Here is a 21,228-nt window from a genome sequence, read left to right on the forward strand (position 1 = left end):
TAGTACCACAGTCAAATTGGCCATGCTTCCATGGCCGATTACGCAAGCAGTAAGGACTGATGCTTTTGGTGCTCTCATGATCGCTGGACCGATTCTGACGACTTCCACAAGAGGCAGGCGTCTAGAGGTAAAACCATAGCTGTGCAGCATCGTACACTCGGGAGCCTTTATCTCGCCAAGCTCTCCGCGACGAGTGAGAGGTTGCAGAGGCTGATATCAGTGGAAGGCGCCCTCATCCCTCTGCAACATCTTGGCGATCCCCCCACCCCCGTGCAAGCCAAGACAAGCCAGCAGGTGATGTGCCAGCTTGGCAGGAGAATAGCAGGCTCTGATTTGGTTCCGCACGTACCTGAGCCAGTGACGTTACTTCAAGAATGATAGGCAAGACATTAGAAGCACTCCAGAGCCCGTAACGGCGCACCTTTGTTCCCAACGAGCTCTTTCGCCGTGTTAGGACTACCTCTGATCAGCGGTAGCACACACATCTGCACGCAAAGAACCTCGGGACTCCTGGTGCGTCGATGCCAATCTGCGCTTACCGACTGGTCAACAAAAGAGGTACATGGTGGGACAGTCTGGGGTCGATGAGACTACGTATCCCGCAGAACTCATTGCCGTGATGAGGATTAGGCTGAGGGGAAACGGGTGGAGTCCCGGTGATAGTAGGAACTGTTGGACTCCAGACATCACCGTATCATGTCACGTACGAGGATGCGTGAACTTTTTGGACTGCCTTGGGCGCGTTTTTGACCGACTCCGACCGGATTTCGAACGGCAGTGGCCTTCTTTGATTACACGCGCGGACAACCAATGGTCCTTTCGCATTCGTCGTATGGCTGCGACGCATGGTGGCCGTGTCGGGCTTTTAGGCGGTTCGTAGACGCTGTTCCCGAAGTTCCAAGGACGAGTGCCGCGCTATAAACTGAACCTAGGGCACTGTTCTGCTGCTCTAGCTTCAGTGTAATCCTGCGGTCATTTCACTGTTTGTCCGTGCCCACCATTAAGGCGCAAAGTTTGTGGAGCCTGAAGGGGGCCGCAACTTGGAAATGTTCATCTCTTCAAAGGAACATCAATGGTTGCCGTCGGAACCCGTCGCCGATATGCGAAATTGCCAGATCGACCGCGCCTTTCTGGGTGGCCGTGAGGTATTCAGATCGCTGCAACATCTTCAGTGGTAGGACAAGCTGCATCGCAGCAACAACGTTTATTTCCTGGAAACCCTGCCTAGGATGCTGGCCAGATATAGATGAATTGAAGGCGCCAGTAGGTGTCACGTCTCCCAGAGCATATGCCGTTAGACCAATCAGCTCGGATGCGGTCATCTGAATGATGGTGCGGTATTTTGACATCCGAATGTCAACGCTGGTGGGCACTGTCCGAGGTTCTGCAGAAGACTGCGCAACATCAAGCTTCAACAGCTCGATAAGGCCCTCGTACAGTTTGTACCGAGCAGCGAGGAATCGTAGCCAGTACAAGAAAACCCAGAAGCTGTAGAAATAATAGAGGGCGTGTGACGGATAGAGAGCCCACATCGTGCCGGCTGTCGGAGCTCGAACCCTCATCATATCCCAGCCAGGTTCATCCTTGCTCCAGCCTGCCATGTCTTCGTCTACAGTCTCACCGCTCTCCAAGAACAATTCCGCCATGGCCCTGGTCTTCTCTGGTTGCAAAGGAATTTGAGCCAGGAACTGTTTGACTTTTTCCAGTAACCGGGCAACTCGGTGAAAGTACGCAGATGCTCTGTTTGCTGTTGGAGAAGGGACGAACTCGTGTTCGTCCTGGTACATGTCAATCTCAAGGTTGTCGAAGTCTTTGGAGAAGACCGAAGTCAATATGAAAAGTCGCATTTGCTGGAAGAGTCAGCATGTCTGCCAAGCCGTAGCGATCAGCGCAACCTACAATGGCCGCTTTTAGGATGCGGAAGATTTTCTCTCCACGGGCCGTGGTGAACTGGGACATCCCTCGAAGGCGCAACAGGTTCATGGCACCTCTTACATGCAATAGGTGTGCCTGCCATTCTTCCTCGAGTGTTGGGGAATCGGCGTTTGTGCGTCCGTGAGTGAGCACAACACTAATCATCTGAGTCCGGGTGTAAGTTGAGTACTTGTCCCGGAGTCGCCACGTCTCACCTCGTAAAGTCCAAGAAGCCAAACCGCAAGTACTGTCTCGTCTTGTATGCTTGCCTTTGTGTCACGAATCGTGGCGTTGGTTAGGCGCAGGGCTTGACCATATTCTCGGCCGGTTTGCAGCCTCACGTCTTTGCCACTATATCTATCAGCTAACGTCATGCGAGACACTGCCATGGCGGCTTTCTTGACGCAAGAACCGTCTTCCGCGGTCCGAAGCATATCCGGTAAGAAATCAAGGACGGGGAAGGAGTAGAGGCGGCCTGCTTGGAAGCAGAACAGGTTGAGGAAGAAGCACATCGACTGATGTGGAATGTCATAGCGTAATGGGGGCGATATTGACCGTTGGGTAGGCGCAATGTTCTGCAACGCAGTTTCGCTTGCGTCGTCCTCGGCCTTGACTTTGGCCGGGTATTCTGAGCCCGCCTTTCGGGCTGCGATGATGATGGGTCGAGGTTGAGGGTAGTGGGGACCAGTTGATTGCTCTTTTAATTCCGGGCCTGAAGATGGACCGGCTTGGGGTTCTCGAAACTGGAGTTGTAGCTGGAAAGGATATCCAGGGCAAGGTTGGCGTAGCTGGGCACATTTTTGGCAACCTGGTCTGCCTTCGTCGCACTGGTACCTTATCAATGATGTTGATCACCTTCGTTGCGGCATTCCTTACTTTGATCTTCCGTTTGCGACAGCGGGTGCAACCTCTACTGGACCTGCCAATGTTACCCATAACCAATAAGCATCGAGACTCCAAATGATGGAAGAAAATGGATGTGTCTGTGGCGGCAGAGCCGCTGCAGCTGCGACAAATATGCAGCCCAGAGGCGTCGGAATGAGAGGGATGTCAAGCCGTTGAGAAGTCGTTCACCGGCACGTCACCAGCTTGCTGCCTCCTTCCCACAGTCATAACTGGTGTTGTTGACGCCTTGCAAAAGCTGAATGTGGCCCCCAAAGGCTTTGTTTGAGCTGCAACGGAACTGGGCATCCGACAGTATCAGCGTCAGTCTCGAAGTTATAGTTTGTCAAGTCGGCGGTCGGCGGAACAGAAAATGACACCACAAGCGAGCCAAACCAAGGGCCTCCATGAAGGTTTAACACGAGAGGATACACAACGGAAGGTTCGCAGAAAGTACTAGTAGTGATCGAGAGGAGCGTTTGGTCCCTAGCCGGCCCAGGTCAGGATGCAGTTAGGGCATCCCAACAGTGAGAAAGGAGGGGGCATTTTCATGACAGAGTTGAGCCGACCAGACCTCACAGCCTGCGCTTGAGCCATCGCGGAGGTGCTGTCCCGCAGCTTGGCAAATCTCATTCAAATCCCCGACTCCGACCTGCCAGTGACTAACGTTTCCAGGGCCAGCAGCCCGCCGAGGTGGTATTGCCCCAGTGGTGCGTTTGGCAACCAGGTGCATATGCACCGAAGCATCTCAGTCTATAGGTACGGAGTAACGCGGAGGAGGAGGATAGCTCTCGCCATGTTTTGTCGGGCTGCAGTCTGGAGAGTGAGCTGAGGGTGTGTGGCGGTGGATACCAGACGGGCGAATCATTTTGACCGCCGAAAATAGGTTATGGAGCGTGAAAAGCCGTCGGGCAACAGGTTCTGAGGACGCACGATCGCCAGGGAAGACAGGAACAGGTGTCATATAGGGCGTGGGTTTGAATTGTCTTAGAGTTGCCTCCAGAGTCCGACGTTCAGCTTGGTGTTGGCGATGTACTCCGTACTCCGCCTGCAGTGCTTCAGCCGCAACGCCCTGCACCCACGAGACCAACGCAAGGATCGCCTTGTCTCATTGGTGGTCGGCCTACCTTCCTCTCGCATCTCGCGTCCTTCGCATGCGCCTTCTATAAGATGCCAAATGCGAAGGTGAATCCCCCCCCAAATGCAACACTACCTCTTCGCGATTCCGACATTCCGCCTGAATTCTCCCATCGGCGGCCGGTGGTTTCAACCGAAGCGAGCCGTTTGACATGCATTGTTTCTGTTAGAAAGCACCGTCTGCGGGAAGAGGCATGGCCTCAAGATTGGTGCTGGTCATTGGCGACCTATTTATTCCAGATCGGGCACCGGTAAGCCTTCGCCTGTGGTATCTGTGAATGCGCTAAAGTGCTCACTTGGATACAGGAGATTCCACCCAAGGTCTGTCCCTGCCGGAGAATTCGCTGATCAGAGCATGCGGCTCACTTTCTGCGACGCAGTTCCGCAAGCTCCTCGCGCCGGGAAAGATCGGCCAAGTGGTGTGCTTAGGCAACATCACGGACAAAGAGACATATGATTTTCTTCGCCAGACAGCGCCCGATCTACACATTGTCAAGGGTGACTTCGATACAGAGGCTTCGAGCCTAGCACTGTCAAAAGTGGTCCAGCATGGAGGACTCCGTATCGGTTTTACACACGGCCACACTGTAATTCCCTCAGGGGATGCCGACGCCCTGCTGATCGCAGCTCGACAAATGGATGTCGATGTTCTGCTATGGGGAGGCACCCATAAATTCGAAGCGTATGAACTGGAAGGGAAATTCTTCGTCAATCCAGGTAGCGCGACAGGCGCATTTAGCACAAGCTGGTTAGCCATCGACGAGGAGCCGATCCCAAGCTTCTGCTTGATGGACGTACGTGCTCGGCCGTATTGATTGGTATGCGAAGGCTGACTGCGAGACAGATCCAAGGAGATGTCCTGGTACTATACGTCTACCAGCTGCGCAAGGATGAAAACGGAAACGAGAACGTCGCAGTAGAGAAAGTGTCTTTCAGAAAACCTGCTCCGGTCGAATCATAAAAGCCCTCGATATTTCACCCTAGTCGAAGGACAGCATCCTTGTATCGCTACATGACAGAGCATGCTATGGCTTCTGACCAAGAGCCATGTACAATACAGACATAGTCACATGGTTATCCCGAGCACCATTCGACAAGCACCCTGCCACGTTGGCCTTGCCCAGCAAGGAAACTTCAAGAAGTGCATCGATATGAGATACAAGATGGGAGTTCTGCAGCCGACGCCCTCCGAAAGGTAGTGCCCACGAGCTTGCGGCCACCGAGCTGGTGCCCGAGACACTTCAGCTATTCCATTCTCGTCAGTCATGATAAGACTGCTCAATGATGATGGACGATCCCTCTAGCCTGCGAACGTGGCAGAGACCCTCCAGCCTGCCTGGCCTGTTGGCAAGTGAAAATCAGCCCTGCAATGAAACTGCAACCTCAACCGTGTTGACCCATCTGATGCGCGCCTCGGGCAATTCATCGGCTTCATACATCTGTCTCTTCCGCTTCTTCCGCTTTCGCCTCGACTGCTTCACCAGCGAATCATCCATGTTGGTGTCCCCATCGTCCCTCTCTCCAGCACCTTCGGGTTTCGAATCTCCAGTCGACGTAGCTTGCTCAGCTGAACCCAGCGTAGTCACATCGGGACCACCTAGCAATTCCAACGTTGTGTCGCCGTACTGTTGCTTCACAGATTCTTGCTCTTCCCGCACTGCTTCCTCGTCATTCTTGTCCTTGTCCTCATTCTCATGGTCCCCATCGCCCTCCACAATGTCATCTACGGTGCTGACGCTTCCGGTCCTGACTTCCACGTTACAGAGCATGTCCTTCTCGTGGGTGCGGAACCACTCAGCCACACGGAGCGCCTGAGCCATCGCCCTTCCACTTGCCTTGACCAGCACCTCTTCCTTGTTCTTCGCTAGTACTTCGTTCGCCTTCTCAGCTGCACTTCTCGGCCCCTGCACCCTCTCCCTTGTGCCCCCCACCCCTGCATTCTGCAGAGCGCGCTTCTCGATGCTGGTCAGATATCGCTTCACGCGCTTGATCGCTGCGACTGCGGGGGTGCGACGCGAGACATAAACGACCTTGGGGGCCTTTGCGCCAGAAGAGCGCAAGTCGGCGATCGGTGCATGGTTCAGCGGACGGCGTCGAACTGTAGCATTTGGAGGTAATCGGCGGAGGTCTTGGTTCTGCTTCTCGTGTCTCAGGGCCTTGAGCTCGGCAGACACGTTGAAGGGCAGTGGTGGGGAGGACATCGCTGCTTGACGGTCGAATCGCCGAGCTTTGAAATGCGCACCAGATACCAGGACGTTGTCGAGAAGCGCCCGTTGCCTTGTCACATTGCGGTTGTTGAAACGAAATGCACGGAGCTCATGCTCTGCAGAGGTTGTGTCCCGCGTTGGACGGATTTCGAAGTGGCCCGTCATTCGACAATGACTCGCATTCTGCACGTCGAGGTCAAATGCGAAAATACGGCGGAGTATTCGGCTTTACAACGAAGCTCTTTGCCTCCTCGTGCGTCTCAATGTGCCTTTCCTTGCTTGATCCTTCTTCCTCGTGTTTCTCCCACCCAGCCTGGTATATGTCTATGATTAACACCACGGGGTGACTTGCGTCGAAGACCTGCGCCACATCATCGTGTACTCGCCATTTCCCATCCGATCCTCGATTCTATGTGCCTTGCGTGGCGTGGCCTAGGAGGACAGCAGGGTGAAGCGCTGCTTGAGTAATTCATGTTGAGCAGGGCAGGCACGTTCCCTAGAGCGGCGTCAAGATGGTACGCAGGGGACATCTTTGGCGTCTATGGCCCTGAGAGTTCGCATGGATCCGTCAAGGGCTCGGCTGGCAAGTGCCACTGATCGCCGACCGAAGCCCTCTCCAAGTGGGCCAGTCGGGTCCTGCACGATTTGCTCCAAGTTGGTGATCTAGCCTCTGCCTTTGATCCTTGGGAGAAGGGCATCATATAAACCGACCCTTGGTCACATCGCGAGTATGGTTGATGGATTCTATGCCAATGATGCTCCAATGCCGGAATGTCTCTCCCACTTCAAGCTGGCATCTGGCATGCAGCACCGCCATGCGAGCACAGGGACCTGTTCCGCAAGGACATCTATCGAATCTTCTTGGGACACGACGACAGTGTCAAGGGCTTCCTTGATTCAATCTGGTCACAAGAACTTATCTCCTTGTTGCTCTGGCTCATAGTTTGACCCGAAGACGTAGTGACTTTGCGGCGTACCACCTGCCACTTGCCAGACTCTACCATGACAATATTGGGACATCAGAGGCAGAAATTTCGTCTCAAAGCAAATCACAGTTTCATTCATTGCACCTAGTACGGTGCTGGTACAGAAATGTACGGACAGTCCGGCCCACCTTTACCACAACCCAGAAACTCAGGCTCGCTCACGCTAAATTTTTGCGTTCAATCAACCGAAAAGCAAAATATCCTCTCTCCGTATCGTGTGTCCGGCAGAAGGATAGCTGCTGTGGCACGACCTAGAAGCACTGAATATGTCGATCGTTAGATCGTTTAAAAGCTCTTGAAACAGATTATTGAACTTGCAACGACCATCCACTGTGAATTGTTCATCGGCCAGCCACCAAGTCGATGGCAGGTGAAAGCCAGCTGTCCCCCGGCCCATTGGGCATAAGCCAGTCAGCGACATCTATTGACGGCAGAAACGTAGTGTCCAATGTGGGCAATATGTCTGCCGCGGGTTTTGGCAAGGCGTAATTCGGTGTGAAGCCATCGTTGAAGGAGAGGTCAACAAACGAGCCAGGCTGTGTGACAATCCCGTTGCTAGAGTCGTATCCGTCCAGCAGAGCCTGGATCTCGGCGGCATTCTGGTATAGATCAGCATCTCTGGTGTCGGCCCCATCTTCGTCTTCAGGCTTGTGTTGCGATGCCTTCCTCAAAGCGTCCGCTCGAATCCCAAAATCTTGCAAGGTTTTAGCCATGGCGGTTTTATCCTTCACCAATCCATCCTCAACGATTCTACTGATCGCTCGCAGGAGACAATCTCGCTGGGACTCGACCAGCTGGACGTATGCGGCATTGGGCGTCTTCGGCTCCCTTTTTGATTCCCTATTTGTTGTGCATATAACACCGTCTCGTTTGCACTTGTCGCATATCTTTCCCCTGGTCCATTGACAACGTGCCTTTTTCAGCCGACAACGGTCACAGGCCTTGGGTGTTCTCTTTGGATAATAGCCGGACGTGTCATCAGAATCTGGCGACATGCGCTGGCGCTTTGCAGGACGCGGCGACCCCGATGGGCTCTCTGAGGGCGGGCTGGCAGGTGTATTCGAGGCCTTGCTTTCTGGAACGATAAAGAACATGGTGGATGGTCGGAGCGTGTCTTCTCCCAGAAGATCAGTTTCAGCGGTCTGGAGGATTTGCTCGTCTCACAGGTCAGGGCTTCCTGCGGTATTTAAGTTCACTGTCTCGAGCCAAAGCAGTGTTTAGTCCCACCTGTCGTTCACACACGAGAATGCTGGGAAGCGCGTCAAGTGGTTGCGTGACTTCGCGATGAGTGATGAGTGAGACGGTACCTCGTAGGTGGACGGTCGACCATGACGTCGGCGAAGTCCACTCGTATCACCAATACCTATCGCAGTAATAATTACGGAGCATTGGTGTAGACTATACCACCAGGTCGAGGCGGCTAATGTATCAACCTGTCGGAAGACCAGCGTCAAACTCCGACGCGCTTTATCAGGATGCTCATCCATAGGAGCCGCGACATTCCTGCGTATCACTCGTGCTTCGTGCGTCGACGTTACCTTCCATCTCGCATACACTTGCTCCGCGGAACAATTTTCTTGCGGTGACTCGTGCTTGACGGTCGGTTTATGACGATTCTACGCAAGCTCCAGCAAACCCGCTTGTGAGCGCCGCTAACACTCCGTTTCCTCAAACCTGGCTTGTCGTACGACGCACTGCTCGGTGCCCGTCCCTGCAGGTGCGCGAGATATGGCGGCTGCGAGAGACATGGTATGATGTGTACGTCACCCGCTATCAGAACGTACCACCCAGGGTCGGAACCAGTTAGTCCTCGTGATGCGCGGGCCTCTGCAGTCTAGTCTTCGACATCCGCAAGCGCAGTTCACTATGCCACACGTTGCTTGGGAGAATCGGGCGGCTGCCAAACGGGCCAGCGTGCAGAAAGCTATTCCAACGCCATGGCGAGTCAGCCCCGATCAGATACCACGCCGGCAAGATCGTCTGCCAATTCTCGATGTTCCCCGGAAATACCTGTCCGAGGACGAGTTGATAATTACGGAGACTGCTCCCTTGGACACGCTGGCCAATATACATGCGGGGATCTGGTCCAGCGAGGACGTTGTTCGTGCTTACTGCCATAGGGCTGCCGTTTGTCACCAATTTTCCAACTGTCTTACGGAGGTGTTATTCGAGGAAGCCATCAAGACGGCGAGAGAACTGGACCAGTACCGCCGTGAGAAAGGGTGCTTGCAGGGCCCGCTCCATGGCCTCCCAATCAGTTTCATGGACCGCTTTCGGGTTTCTGGGACAGAAACAGCCGCAGGCTTTATCTCGTGGCTCGGGCCTAAGGAGACTGAGGCCACCGAGTCGCTCAGTGTTCGTCATATGCGGACACTGGGCGCCATCCCCTTCTGCAAGACTAACGTCCCTCAAAGCATGTCATTGGCAGAGACCACCAACAATATACACGGAAGTACCCGTAATCCACATTCAGGGCTTCTCTCCAGCGGTGGTGCTGCAGGAGGTATGGTCCAGGGGTATGACACGGCGCAGAATCGCTGATTAACTATTACCAGGGGAGGGCGCATTGCTTGCGATGAAAGGCTCTCCATTTGGATGGGCCACCGAGTTTGCCGGATCAGCCCGCATTCCAGCGGCATTTAATGGTCTGTTCAGCCTCAAGGTTTCCTCCGGACGATTGCCAACGCTCGGCATTGCCTCAAGTGACTCAAGTCTGCCGTCGAGGAATTTCACCATAGCCATGATGTCATGGGACTTCCCTTTACTGCGACACATGGCAAGGCTATGCCTCGGAGCCGCTGCGTACGATGAAGATCCCACGTGGGTCGACATGCCGTGGAGGGAAGCCAAAATCAGAGAGCTGATGCCTAGACGCCCGACATTTGCTGTCCTGGAATGCGATGGCAACGTCCAGCCACAGCCGCCTATTCGACGAGCTTTGAGGTCGATTGTTCACGCGTTACGGCGAGCAGACTATCATGTCCTGGGGTGGAACCCCCCACCCCATGCAGCAGCGGTACAGGCTTACTTCAAAACCATAGGCGCCGACGGTGCGCAAGCAACGCGACAGCACATCAAAGAGGGTGGAGAGCCGCCCGTGCCAATGCTAAGGGAGTGGTATTTTCAGGATACCACTGAGCCACTACCTCTGCCAGAGTATTTGACTTTGATTAGATCACTCCGGAAGTACCAGGCAGAGTATCAAAAGCTCTGGAAGTCGACTGGAAAGAGCACCATCAATGGCATTCCGGTCGATGCAGTTATTATGCCCGTCTGTGCGAATGCGGCGTGCTATGAGAATACGTTGACATATTTTGGTGAGTAAAACAAAGGAAAAGCAATGCGGGTAGTTGTTGAGCAAGTACAGGGTATAGTGCGATTGTCAACGTTCTCGACTTCCCAGCAGTCTCGTTCCCAGCCGGTTCCGTCGATAAAACCCTCGACGCCAAAACCAGCTCATTCGTCCCGCTGAGCCCAGAAGACAACTCCGTAAACGCCTCATGTAGGTGGGCAACCTGTGATTCCTCCGGATGCTGACATGGATGCGCAGATAACAGCTCCGCATTTCACGGGGCGCCCATAGGTCTCCAGCTCATGTGCCGGAGGTTTGAAGAAGAAAAGGCGATCAGACTCGTCGAGCTCGTTCTCCAGGCACAGGCCGCCTTCCAGGCATGACAAGAGTCACATCCCCATGGACGTCAGTCATCTCCCGGCTGGTAGCCCTCGAAGAATTCTTCTTGCAGTATGGTCATGTTGCTAGAGGCTTTGCAACCAACAACGGCCTGGCAATTAGCTCTTATCCGCCTGCGGACCATCATCACCATACGGAACTCGATGCCATGCTGTCGTCAAGTTACCTCGAAAGTTCCATTGGGCTTCGTACGACTCGGGCTGTGTGTTATAGCTGTCATCAACAGCCTTTACCACGAACTCAGCTCCCGCTGGAGGCTTGCTCACGGTTGCCTGCCATCGCTTCCACGACCAACTCTTCTGGCCTTTCGACTCGTCTGGAAGCAGGTCTGCTTGTAGCCACGTGCGTCCTCCATCTGTGCTGATGTCGACTCGGACGATTTCTCGGCCTCCTCCACTGTACGCATATCCTACCACGTCGACTGCGGCTTCCTTGGATCCAGGCTTTTGCAGCTGTTTATGCTCATTGAAGCCACTGCGGGATACGTCCCTTATCGAGGTGATGGCGGACTGAACGGGTGTCTCCTGGATGGCCGGGGCTGAGGACCAGTCGACGCCTTTGGCGGGCTGGTTAGGTCCAAAGCACTTGTAGTCTCGCTGCTGCCACTGGGATTGACTTTCTTCATCTGACAGGACAATCTTTTCGAGCCACTTGACACTTCTCGCCGCCGTATGGCCGGGAACGAGGACACGCAACGGGTAGCCGTGATCCTGCGGCAAGGGTCTGCCATTCATTTGATACGCGAGCATGACATCTCCTCGCGAACTGAGCACTTTCTCAATTGGTATCGACGCGGCATATGCTTCAGCTCCGATAAAGTGTACGTGCTTAACGTCTTCGGAATCACTATCATCAGCGTCGAACCCTGCATCGCGCAAGACATCACTCAGACGAACGCCGGTCCATTCTGCATTCGATATGGCGCCTACGTCCCACTGAAGGCCACTTGCAGGTCTCGCCATCGTGGTCATGTGTTTTCGTCGGTTGCCCGAACACTGCAGAGTTGCTGTTATGCGGAATGGTGGGAAGTTGCGCTTGAGCTGCGACAGAGTGTACTCCTTTTCACTGCCATCTGGGAGCTCCACCGTCAGCTTGTGTGACTCCTCGTCCGCTTCTGGAACCCAAAAATGGTTGCGAACGTAAAATGTCTCGGTTGGGGTGATGAAGGTGTCCAGAGAGGTCTTGGGAGATTCTGCATTGCAAGGCGTCCGTGTGTGCTGAATCAGACGCGGGTCTCGTCTCGGATCATTGACGAACGGGTCTTCAACATCGTCACTTCTGATCTGGCCGTTGACTCGATCTCTCGGGTCAATCTCGCCGATGAAGTACTCCTCCAGCACATCGTACACATCTGGCTTGTGGTGGATCGTGAAGATGTCCCAGTAAGGATCGATGGAACCGCCGACCGCGCGCAGAATCACAGGTCCGCCAGGGTGAGCTGCGATCCAGTCTGTGATGTCGAACACCCTAGGTCCTTTCATGACCCATTTCCGCTCGGAGTTTCGTCCATGTTGTCTAACTTCGTCCAGGCGGATGAACCTCGTCCCATTTGGAGGTGGAGCCTCTGCTTGCGCAACTGGAGCCCAATACAGGACCGAAGCTGCGATGATGGTACTCCCGCCAACGGCGCACCCAATTAAAGCCGCCGGGGATAATGAGCTCAGTCTGTGCGGGTGCCGATTGGTCGAGCTGGTTGCCCTGATTTGGCCGAATCTTCTCCACGCGGGTGTGCACCTCGAGTCCGTTGGCGTCACATACGATGGAATCCGTCCGAGCAAGCGTTGAAGACGGTTTAGCTTGGGCATATTGAAGCCGCTACCGACGAGACGCGTCAGCGGCGCGAATTGCTGCGACGCGTGGCTCTCTCAGGCTGGACGTCCACCATGCCCGTCGGTTCTCACCAAGATACAGTGTGTGAAGTGAGTCCGGTGGCTCTGGATGTTTGTTGACGCGGACCAATATCTGAGCAAGTCTGGGAATCTGAGGTTGATATGATAGCCACTGAAGGATCCCAGGGGGAGACCAAAGTGCCTGACCGCCGGATGTTCGGAGTGCGGGGCAGGCAGCGTGGCAGCCCGGAGCCCGGAGCGCCCAGTGCTTCCTTCAGCCTTTGCAGCCTCGCCGGGAGATGGCCGCTGTCACCGACGATCGACTTCCACCGCAGCGCGCTTTGGTCGAAGATCGGCAAGAGACGCCGAGACGACGAATCTATGAGCCGAAAAGCATATCTACGAGGTATTCAGCATCGTGCGAAGGCAGTTACCCATGATTCATGGCTGTCACGCGCCCATCCAAAGGGACCAAGCCGTATCACGTGCTTGGCCGATGGTGGGTTCAGCCTCGCCAGCTCTGGGGGTTTAAGGCCCGGAAGAGCGGGAGAGGTACCGCCACAAATGGTTGCTTCGGTATCCCGAAAAGCCTCATTTGCTGAAGTTTAGGATCCTTACACGCTTGGAAAGCTATGACTCCTTTACCTATAACTGTGTCACTGACATTTCGTGATGTCTGCCACGTCGGCTCCCAAAACTTATCCACAGCGGTGGACTATGAAAGTCCCCTAGCCTTAAGACGCCAGACCGAGTTGAATCTTGAAGAGAGCCTTCGCGTCACCGCTCACGATGGACCCTGCCGCTACGCATGAGGATGTACCAGGCGGCCGTCCGACATGCGAACAGCATACAGCCGCCGAGGACCTGATAGCGAGCTTTTCCGCCAGAAATCAGCATGGATGGAGGAGGGTGGTGCTGAATTTCACGCCCTCCTGGTTTGCGGCGACGATGGGGACAGGCATTGCCTCGATTCTCTTGCACAACTTACCCTACAACGGCGACTGGCTATACTGGCTCTCGGTCATCGTCTTCTGCCTCAACGTCGGCCTATTCGGCATCTTCCTCTTCATCTCCATCCTGCGGTACACGATGTTTCCCGGCCTCTTTATGGCCATGATTCGCCACCCCGTGCAATCATTGTTCTGCGGGACCTTCCCCATGGGCCTGGCAACCATCGTCAACATGGTTGTCTTTGTGTGCGTCGCGCACTGGGGCCCATGGGTCATCACCCTGGCGTGGACGCTATGGTGGATCGACGTGGCCGTCGCGGTCATCACGTGCATGTGGCTGCCCTTTGTCATCATGCACATGCACCAAAGCGAGCTCTCCAAGATGACGGCCGCGTGGCTCCTGCCCGTCGTGTCGACCATTGTGGCCGCCGCCTCGGGCGGCATTGTCGCCGAAGTGCTCCCCGATCGACAGCACCAACTCTGGACGATCGTCACGTCCTATGTCCTCTGGGGCACGGGCTTCCCGCTCGCCATGGTCGTCCTGGTCATGTACTTCCACCGCCTGACCATCCACCGGCTCCCAGCCAGGGAAGTCATCGTCTCGGTCTTCCTCCCGCTGGGGCCCCTCGGGCAGGGCAGCTTCGCGCTCATGCAGCTGGGCAAGGTATGCGCCGAGGTGTTTCCCCAGACGGAGAATTTCGGCCCGGACAGCGGCCGGATCGTGTATAGCGTCTCCCTCGTCGTGGCGCTCGTCATCTGGGGGTATGGTCTCGTGTGGCTATTCTTTGCCGTCGCGAGCATCACGCGAAGCAGGTGAGTGTTTTTTTTTTTTCATACCGCTTTTCTCGCAACGAGGAACGGAATTCAACTAACAGGCTTTTCCTAGGTTCCCGTTCAACATGGGATGGTGGGGCTTCACTTTCCCGCTCGGCGTGTATGCCGTGTCGACGTGCACTGTGGCCAGAGAGATCCCCAGCGAGTTCTTCAAGGTGCTTGGCACGATCTTCTCCGTGGCGGTTGTTCTGCTGTGGATGGTCGTCGGCTTAGGGACGCTTAAGGGCGCTCTCTCGGGGGAGCTCTTGTATGCGCCTTGCGTGGAGCAGTATGAGAAGCGGTTGGGGAGGAAGGACAAGGACAGGGACAGGGAAAGGATAGCCAATCGCCGATTACCGCTGCGGTATTGGCATTGGAGGAGGAAGGGGGATGATGCAGGGGCGAAAGCGGCGGCTGAGAAGCAGGAGGTATGACTTACGTCGAGTACGACGAGTGACTGAGTGATTATGTGGCCTTTTCTGTTTTGATGAGATCACCTCGAGGAGATGAAGCTGTGTAACTGCATTACGTGTAAGGGGTGAACGCGCAAATAAGGATTCCCATTAATGATGAACCAGTGAAGAGTACTCCGTAATGCAGCTACTGTGTTCGCTGAGCCGGATACCACTCCAAGCGATACATTCTGAGCAATACATTCTGGGCAATACTATGAGTATATGCAGCCGAGTCCATATAGTCTACGCTAGACATGAACGTTACATATACAGTAACGTACATACGTAGTACAATGTATGCAGTGCGCGCAGTGCAGTACAGCACAAGTCGAGTACATACCTACATACCTACAGGTCCATACCTAGGTACCTAAGTACGTAGGTATCCGGCAACGGGCAACGATGCCCTTGGCCGAACCCCGACAGTCCCCGAAATCCGTCGCCCCAACACGAGCGAGCGAGCGAGTGCGAGGAATTCACCGGGAGTGCCTGGAGGACCCTCGTACGCGATGCGAATGTCGAGGTATGTACTCAGCACGGAGTACCAGTTGATTGTCATTGCCATTTCCTTGCGTACGGAGTATGTACTGCGTCGTCATGTCCTGTCGTGCCATTATGTATTTACCGTGGGTACGTAGCCACGCGCCCGCACTCGTACCGTACGGAGAACAAACACCACCAACGGTGGGTACCTAAACTCGCAGGTGAGCAGCCCCTCCGAACTGAGGGGACGCGGGGCGGTAGAAAGTATTCGGGATGGTCGAAGAGAAGAGGACTGCGAGGTGTCGAATCAAACAAACTCGGCAGGGAAGACAAGCAGAATTTAAACTGCGAATGGAAGACCCTCGATCGGTGTGATCTGTGAGTAGCGAGCAGTAGGCAGTGAGCGGTAGGCAGTGAGCGGTAGGCAGTGAGCGGTAGGCAGTGAGCAGTGATCGTCTCTAAGCGCACGCCTCGCTTGGACTGGTCTGGTGTGGAGATCAATGCGCCCAACAGTTGATGAGAGGAGATCAGATAGATCAGCATAGGGCGGACTCGTGGGGTACGAGTACAGTACGGAGTAAAGCAGGGCAAATACGGAGTCACGGAGTACAGGGTGCCAATTAAGCGAGAACACGATCCTCGTAGAGCGTCACCTGCCACGCTATCCGAGCACTCGTGAGGGACGACTTACTGGGGGAGGAACAGGACCTAGGAATACCGTGTCCAGCGTACCGAGGGAAGTTAAGGCGACAGATACGAGTAGATGCCCGGTCGAAAGTATATTTATACGGCATGGCGCGGCGTGGCATGGCGGGGAAGATAAGCGATGTTAATTAGAACCTCTTTTGTCTGTCCATAGGACGACACAGGACAAGACAAGGCAGAAAGCACCTTAGTATACTAGATCTTGGATCTTATGTCTTAGGTCTTAGGTCTCATAGGTACTGTACCTCTGACCTCTGACCTCTGGGGAACGAGAGTGGAAGGGATAGCTATCCCCGGATTATACGACGGCCTGGCTATGTACTGAGAGGTCCGATCGGCATTTATCCAGCGAAGCTGCTCCACATCAGTGATACCTCCACGACGTAACACAATACACAGCCAAGTACCTGAGACCGAACAGTGGAAGTGGATCAAGGGATACCAGCTACAAGGTGAGTGAGATTAGTGGTTGACCGCAGGAGGTCATACAATGGGCAACAGTATTGGCCATGGCAACAGAATAATGACAGCGGCAGCACCCACAATGGCCCCGACAACTCTCGAATACATCAAGGGCATGGTCTTTCCGTTGCCGTTCATGGGCGCGAGCGCATTCTGTAAGTACCTTTCTCCCCCATTGACGTGACTGCTTCGCATCCCAGCCATCGTGGTCGAGCTCACACACAGTGCTCAGTCTTCGGGCTTACTTTTGTGAAAAACCCGCTCCTACCGCTCCGCGACCTCGAGTCGTTCAAGGAGAAAGCCTTCGCCAACCTGTGGCTCACGTTTGGGCCCATGTGCGCCGACGACACGCCCGAGAGCCTGCCGCCTCTGCTTGCCCAAAGCAAGGGCGTCATTCTCGACGTGGGCCCGGGCTCCGGAGAACAGGTCAAGCGCTTCACGCACCCGGAGAACATCACGGCCATCTACGGCGTCGAGCCGGGCGTCTCGCTGCACGACAAGTTGAGGGACAAGGCCCGCGCGGCCGGTCTGGGCGACAAGTACCACGTCCTGGCCGCGACCGCCGACCTGGACGCCATGATCCCGGCGTTGATCAAGGCCGGGCTGATCCAGGAGGGCAAGACGTCGTCGACGGATCTACAGCTCTTCGACGAGATTGTCTGTCTGCGTGTCCTGTGCGGGGTGCCGGACCAGGCGGCCAGCGTGGCGGATTTGTATAGCTTGCTCAAGCCGGGCGGGCGGTTCGTCATCTGCGAGCACGTCTTGAACACGGGCCACTGGGTGGCGCGCCTGGCGCAGCAGTTCTACATGTTGTTGGGGTGGAAGCAGTTGATGGGCGGGTGTTGTCTGACCCGGAACACGATGGATACGTTCTTGAAGGTGGCCAACGCCAGGGATGGAGGCTGGGCTAAAGTGGAGGTGCAACAGGCCGATGAGTTAAGCCCCGTTGTTCATGTGGTGGGTGTTTTGACCAAGAAGTCGTGATGCCCTGAACAGGATGGTTGAGGGGGAGCAGGTGAAGGGGGGATCGAAGCTGGGTCAGGGGAGCAATTTGCCTGTCGGGTTCCGGAATCTTGGTCATCGAGCTCTGGGTCTTGCCTGTCAGCCTTTGATGTCGTTCATATGCAGTGCTACCCACTCAGAAGTGTCAATTTCAGCGTAGAGCAAACCACTCATCGTGTTATGGTACCCATCAGGTAATTCGTCTTGGAGAGAGGCCGGCTCTTTGCACAGGCTATGGTCCTCTCGCTTGAGCAGCGCCTCGCGTCCAGAATGGCTTGAACCTTCCTTGTCAGAGGCTGAATGCCACGCACCTAACGCGGTGACGAGGTGTTTAGCAAGTTGTGGAGGTCCGCTGCGAGGCTGACCCTGGCTTGCCTAAGGTGTGCAGCCCAGGCACCACAGGCTCTAGTTAATTAGCTTCTAGGTACCTAGGTACCGACGTAGGTAAGCTTGGCCAGCGCCTGCAGCGTGCAGCCTTAACTGCGCCCCATTTGGACAGTCGCTGGGCCACCTCAGGCACATCAGGACCTCACCTGCCTGCGCCAGAGCCGCACTGGCAGCTGGATAGCGGCCTGCGCATTTCTTACTAACATGCCTCTCAGAACAGTAGATGCTTCCTCCCCGGCTGCGCTTTAGCCACGAAAGCCCTTGCCCTTCACTACGCCTGCGCTTGCTTGCCATACCGTACAGTACAGGACTTCTGTGAGTCTAGCGAATCGTGGCCGTGAGAAGCCTTGGGGCTTGTGTTTGCAATACAATCAATCACCCTTCGCAAGCACCATTCCGCAATCCTTTCAGACTGCAAGAGAGCAGGAGTCAACAGCAAAGGAATCGACCTAAGGCCAGCCACCATTGTCGCACGTCTTGGGTTCCAGTCTTAAGCATATTGTCCACGATTCGAGGACCCCATACACCATCGTGAAACTTGAATACTCAAGAGATGGATGTCGCCAAGTCAGGGGCCCAGAGCGAGCTGAGGATGTTGTCAATATGCCACGCCCCGCAGATGAGGGTGACATGGTCTTCTACCACAGCTGCGACGCTTGCACCGCTGCGTCTCTTTCGCAGACATTTGGCACAGCGAGGGGCCTATGAATAAGAGCCTCAGTCTTGCTATGAGGATAGACTCCACGTCAGCTTGTGCGGGGTGAACCGTACAATAAGAACCATGGTTACTTCGACAAGGAGTTTCACCGCGGCTACATTGTTCCGGCAACTTGGAGAACTCTCCGATCTCGCCTTACCAATGGTGAGATTGAAGATGTGCTTCTCGGACATGCTCATCCAAATCGATATATAGTAGCCTGAGAGGATGAATCCTTGCGGAGCACGCTCATGTCCAACACTAACAGTGACGAGATCAACTTGACGTACAAGACTCGACACAATGAAGGACCTCAAGGTGATAGTTGTTGGAGGAGGGATCGGTGGCCTGTCGACGGCTCTGGCTCTTGCGACAGATGGCCACCAGATTACTGTCCTCGAAGGGGTCAAAGAATTCCTAGGGGTGAAGCTCAACAGATTTTCGTGACGCCACGACGATACTGACACCACGTTGTGACCAGGTTGGTGCTGGCATCCGGGTTCCCCCAAACTCATCGCGTCTCAGCCGGAGCTGGGGCGTCGATTTCAGCAAGATCAAGAGACAAACCGCTCGTGGGCTGCGATTCCTTGACTGGACGGGCAAAGTGCTGCTCGACGTCGACTACAATGACGTGGAGGCCAAGTATGGAGCGCCGTACTACTTCCTCCACCGGGCGGACGTGATCGATATATTCGTCAGGACCGCCTCCCAACACAACAACATCACCCTGCGGATGGACAGCAAGGTGCGGGACTACGACTTTGAAGCCCCGGCCGTGACACTGGCGAGTGGTGAACGCCTTACAGCAGACCTTATCATCTGTGCCGATGGGATCAAGTCCGCGGTCAGGAACACCATCAACGGCTCCCCGATCGAGCCTCAAGACACGGGCGATGTGGCATACCGGGTCATCGTACCGGCCGAACGGCTTCGAAATGATCCAGACTTGCGCCCTCTGCTGGAAAGTGGCTTGGCCATGCACTGGCTCGGACCGGAGGCGCACGCAGTCGGCTACCCCCTCCGTGACGGCGAGCTCTACAACATCATCATCGACATAACACACCACACCGATGTAGGCCGCCCGATTGGCGACGAGGAATGGCGCTCCCAGGCCGACAACACGGAGCTCGTCCAGCGCTTTGCCGACTGGTGCCCGCCTGTGCGGAAACTGTGTGGCCTCACAGACTCTTACCTCAAATGGAAACTCGCCGACTTTGACCACCTGCAGAGGTGGGTCCATCCCAGCGGCAAGGTCGCCATCCTGGGAGACGCATGCCATCCGATGATGCCATATTTGGCTCAAGGCGCGGCTCAGGCAACCGAGGATGCTGCCACCTTACAAGCAGCTCTTCGAGAGCATGAGGACCTCCACGACGCGCTCCACGCCTACCAGACGCAAAGATTACCCCGATCGACTCACGTGGCGAAGAATACACGAATCCTCCAGGCGTGGTGGCATCTGTACGACGGTCCAGAAAGAGACCGGCGAGACCAGCTGATCAGACAAGATAACCTGGATAACCCCTTCTTCTGGGCCAACTCGACCAGGCTCGACTGGTTGTTCGGCCACGATGCAACGAAACTGATGAATGAGGACGAGTTGCGGCCGCCCAAGCTGGCTCCAATGCCCGTTGATGAGGCCCTCGTCTACAATATCGCGGACAGTGATCTCCGAAGGAAGTTTCAAAGCATGAGGCGGTGGTGATGATAAGAATAGATCAAGATAGGGTGCCTCTCACACATATGTCATGCGCGTCTAATGCAGATTCTATACGCAGACAAGGGAAGGGAATGTCTCAGGTTGGAGAGCACACCTCGCCTTCGTGCTTACCATTCATCACAGGTAACTGAACGGAGAGTGTAATTCGAGCCCATCGTCGATACAATTTCTCTGACCCCCGACTTTCGCAGCCTCGCGAACGCTTGGCTCCCATCCCAGCCTCCGGCTTGCTCACCGTTGTTGTCCATCCGAAAATGCTCGATGAATGCGTCCACCGCAAGACAAGTCGTCTTGTCATCAATCATCCCTTTGCTTAGGAGATGAAATCTCTATGAAGAGCGGAATAGCTGGCATAACAGGACCATGCTCCATACAATACGGTACAGTCCTCGGTGCACAGTGCTCACTTTCAGCGAAGGTCCCGTCGCTTCATGCAGCCACAGAGAATCAACTTGGCGATTGTGCAACCTACTGAACTCATCAATTAAGGCATACTCATACTCCGTTCACATCGGAGCATTTGCATAGATGACTGCATCTACACAAATCAGATTCGCGGCAGCGTACCCTATTCAAGAACAGACCATCAAGTTCAACCGGCCGGCCCGACTGGACGCATGTGTCGCTCTGGACCAGCATGTGGAACGGACATGTCTGCCAATTAACTAACTGACTGAGTACGGACGGCTGAGTGATTACTGCAGTGAGCCGCGGGCCATCGTTATCGAAAGCGCCAGTCAAACATTCTCTGGTAGTCCCCATGCGGAACCCGTGCTCTGTACTTCCGTATACAGCCCACGCGTGCGCCGTGAAATGCAACGATTACTGTACGTCGTCCAAGCAACACGCAACAGTGCAGGACCAGCACACACACACACACACACACACACACACACACACACACACAC

General features: G+C 55.0%; 10 protein-coding genes across 10 annotated transcripts; 5 read left to right on the forward strand and 5 right to left on the reverse strand.

Moving 5' to 3' along the window:
- Positions 1-1,058: 1,058 nt before the first annotated feature.
- Positions 1,059-2,850, reverse strand: G647_06286 (uncharacterized protein; the record flags this gene model as incomplete). Its single annotated transcript, XM_008730608.1, has 4 exons — positions 1,059-1,850; positions 1,900-2,079; positions 2,130-2,741; positions 2,791-2,850. 4 exons carry the CDS (start codon positions 2,848-2,850, stop codon positions 1,059-1,061), a joined length of 1,644 nt encoding a protein of 547 aa, XP_008728830.1.
- A 1,277-nt stretch (positions 2,851-4,127) lies between these two features.
- G647_06287 (uncharacterized protein) lies at positions 4,128-4,894 on the forward strand (the record flags this gene model as incomplete). The annotated part of the gene is made up of 4 exons (XM_008730609.1): positions 4,128-4,184; positions 4,240-4,254; positions 4,314-4,727; positions 4,778-4,894. 4 exons carry the CDS (start codon positions 4,128-4,130, stop codon positions 4,892-4,894), a joined length of 603 nt encoding a protein of 200 aa, XP_008728831.1.
- Positions 4,895-5,291: 397 nt separating this feature from the next.
- On the reverse strand, positions 5,292-6,134 carry G647_06288 (uncharacterized protein; the record flags this gene model as incomplete). The annotated part of the gene is made up of 1 exon (XM_008730610.1): positions 5,292-6,134. The coding sequence occupies one exon, from the start codon at positions 6,132-6,134 to the stop codon at positions 5,292-5,294; it is 843 nt and encodes a 280-aa protein (XP_008728832.1).
- A 703-nt stretch (positions 6,135-6,837) lies between these two features.
- On the reverse strand, positions 6,838-6,957 carry G647_06289 (uncharacterized protein; the record flags this gene model as incomplete). The annotated part of the gene is made up of 1 exon (XM_008730611.1): positions 6,838-6,957. The coding sequence occupies one exon, from the start codon at positions 6,955-6,957 to the stop codon at positions 6,838-6,840; it is 120 nt and encodes a 39-aa protein (XP_008728833.1).
- Positions 6,958-7,467: 510 nt separating this feature from the next.
- G647_06290 (uncharacterized protein) lies at positions 7,468-7,839 on the reverse strand (the record flags this gene model as incomplete). Its single annotated transcript, XM_008730612.1, has 1 exon — positions 7,468-7,839. One exon carries the CDS (start codon positions 7,837-7,839, stop codon positions 7,468-7,470), a length of 372 nt encoding a protein of 123 aa, XP_008728834.1.
- A 1,153-nt stretch (positions 7,840-8,992) lies between these two features.
- On the forward strand, positions 8,993-10,801 carry G647_06291 (uncharacterized protein; the record flags this gene model as incomplete). Its single annotated transcript, XM_008730613.1, has 4 exons — positions 8,993-9,629; positions 9,682-10,443; positions 10,494-10,628; positions 10,677-10,801. 4 exons carry the CDS (start codon positions 8,993-8,995, stop codon positions 10,799-10,801), a joined length of 1,659 nt encoding a protein of 552 aa, XP_008728835.1.
- A 114-nt stretch (positions 10,802-10,915) lies between these two features.
- Positions 10,916-12,622, reverse strand: G647_06292 (uncharacterized protein; the record flags this gene model as incomplete). The annotated part of the gene is made up of 1 exon (XM_008730614.1): positions 10,916-12,622. One exon carries the CDS (start codon positions 12,620-12,622, stop codon positions 10,916-10,918), a length of 1,707 nt encoding a protein of 568 aa, XP_008728836.1.
- An 813-nt stretch (positions 12,623-13,435) lies between these two features.
- G647_06293 (uncharacterized protein) lies at positions 13,436-14,843 on the forward strand (the record flags this gene model as incomplete). The annotated part of the gene is made up of 2 exons (XM_008730615.1): positions 13,436-14,409; positions 14,483-14,843. 2 exons carry the CDS (start codon positions 13,436-13,438, stop codon positions 14,841-14,843), a joined length of 1,335 nt encoding a protein of 444 aa, XP_008728837.1.
- A 1,753-nt stretch (positions 14,844-16,596) lies between these two features.
- On the forward strand, positions 16,597-17,498 carry G647_06294 (uncharacterized protein; the record flags this gene model as incomplete). The annotated part of the gene is made up of 2 exons (XM_008730616.1): positions 16,597-16,669; positions 16,747-17,498. The coding sequence occupies 2 exons, from the start codon at positions 16,597-16,599 to the stop codon at positions 17,496-17,498; spliced, it is 825 nt and encodes a 274-aa protein (XP_008728838.1).
- A 1,405-nt stretch (positions 17,499-18,903) lies between these two features.
- Positions 18,904-20,305, forward strand: G647_06295 (uncharacterized protein; the record flags this gene model as incomplete). Its single annotated transcript, XM_008730617.1, has 2 exons — positions 18,904-19,023; positions 19,082-20,305. The coding sequence occupies 2 exons, from the start codon at positions 18,904-18,906 to the stop codon at positions 20,303-20,305; spliced, it is 1,344 nt and encodes a 447-aa protein (XP_008728839.1).
- Between the last annotated feature and the right edge of the window lie 923 nt (positions 20,306-21,228).

The sequence above is a fragment of the Cladophialophora carrionii genome, assembly GCF_000365165.1.
Source record: "Cladophialophora carrionii CBS 160.54 unplaced genomic scaffold supercont1.5, whole genome shotgun sequence".
Taxonomy (NCBI): Eukaryota; Fungi; Ascomycota; class Eurotiomycetes; order Chaetothyriales; family Herpotrichiellaceae; genus Cladophialophora; species Cladophialophora carrionii.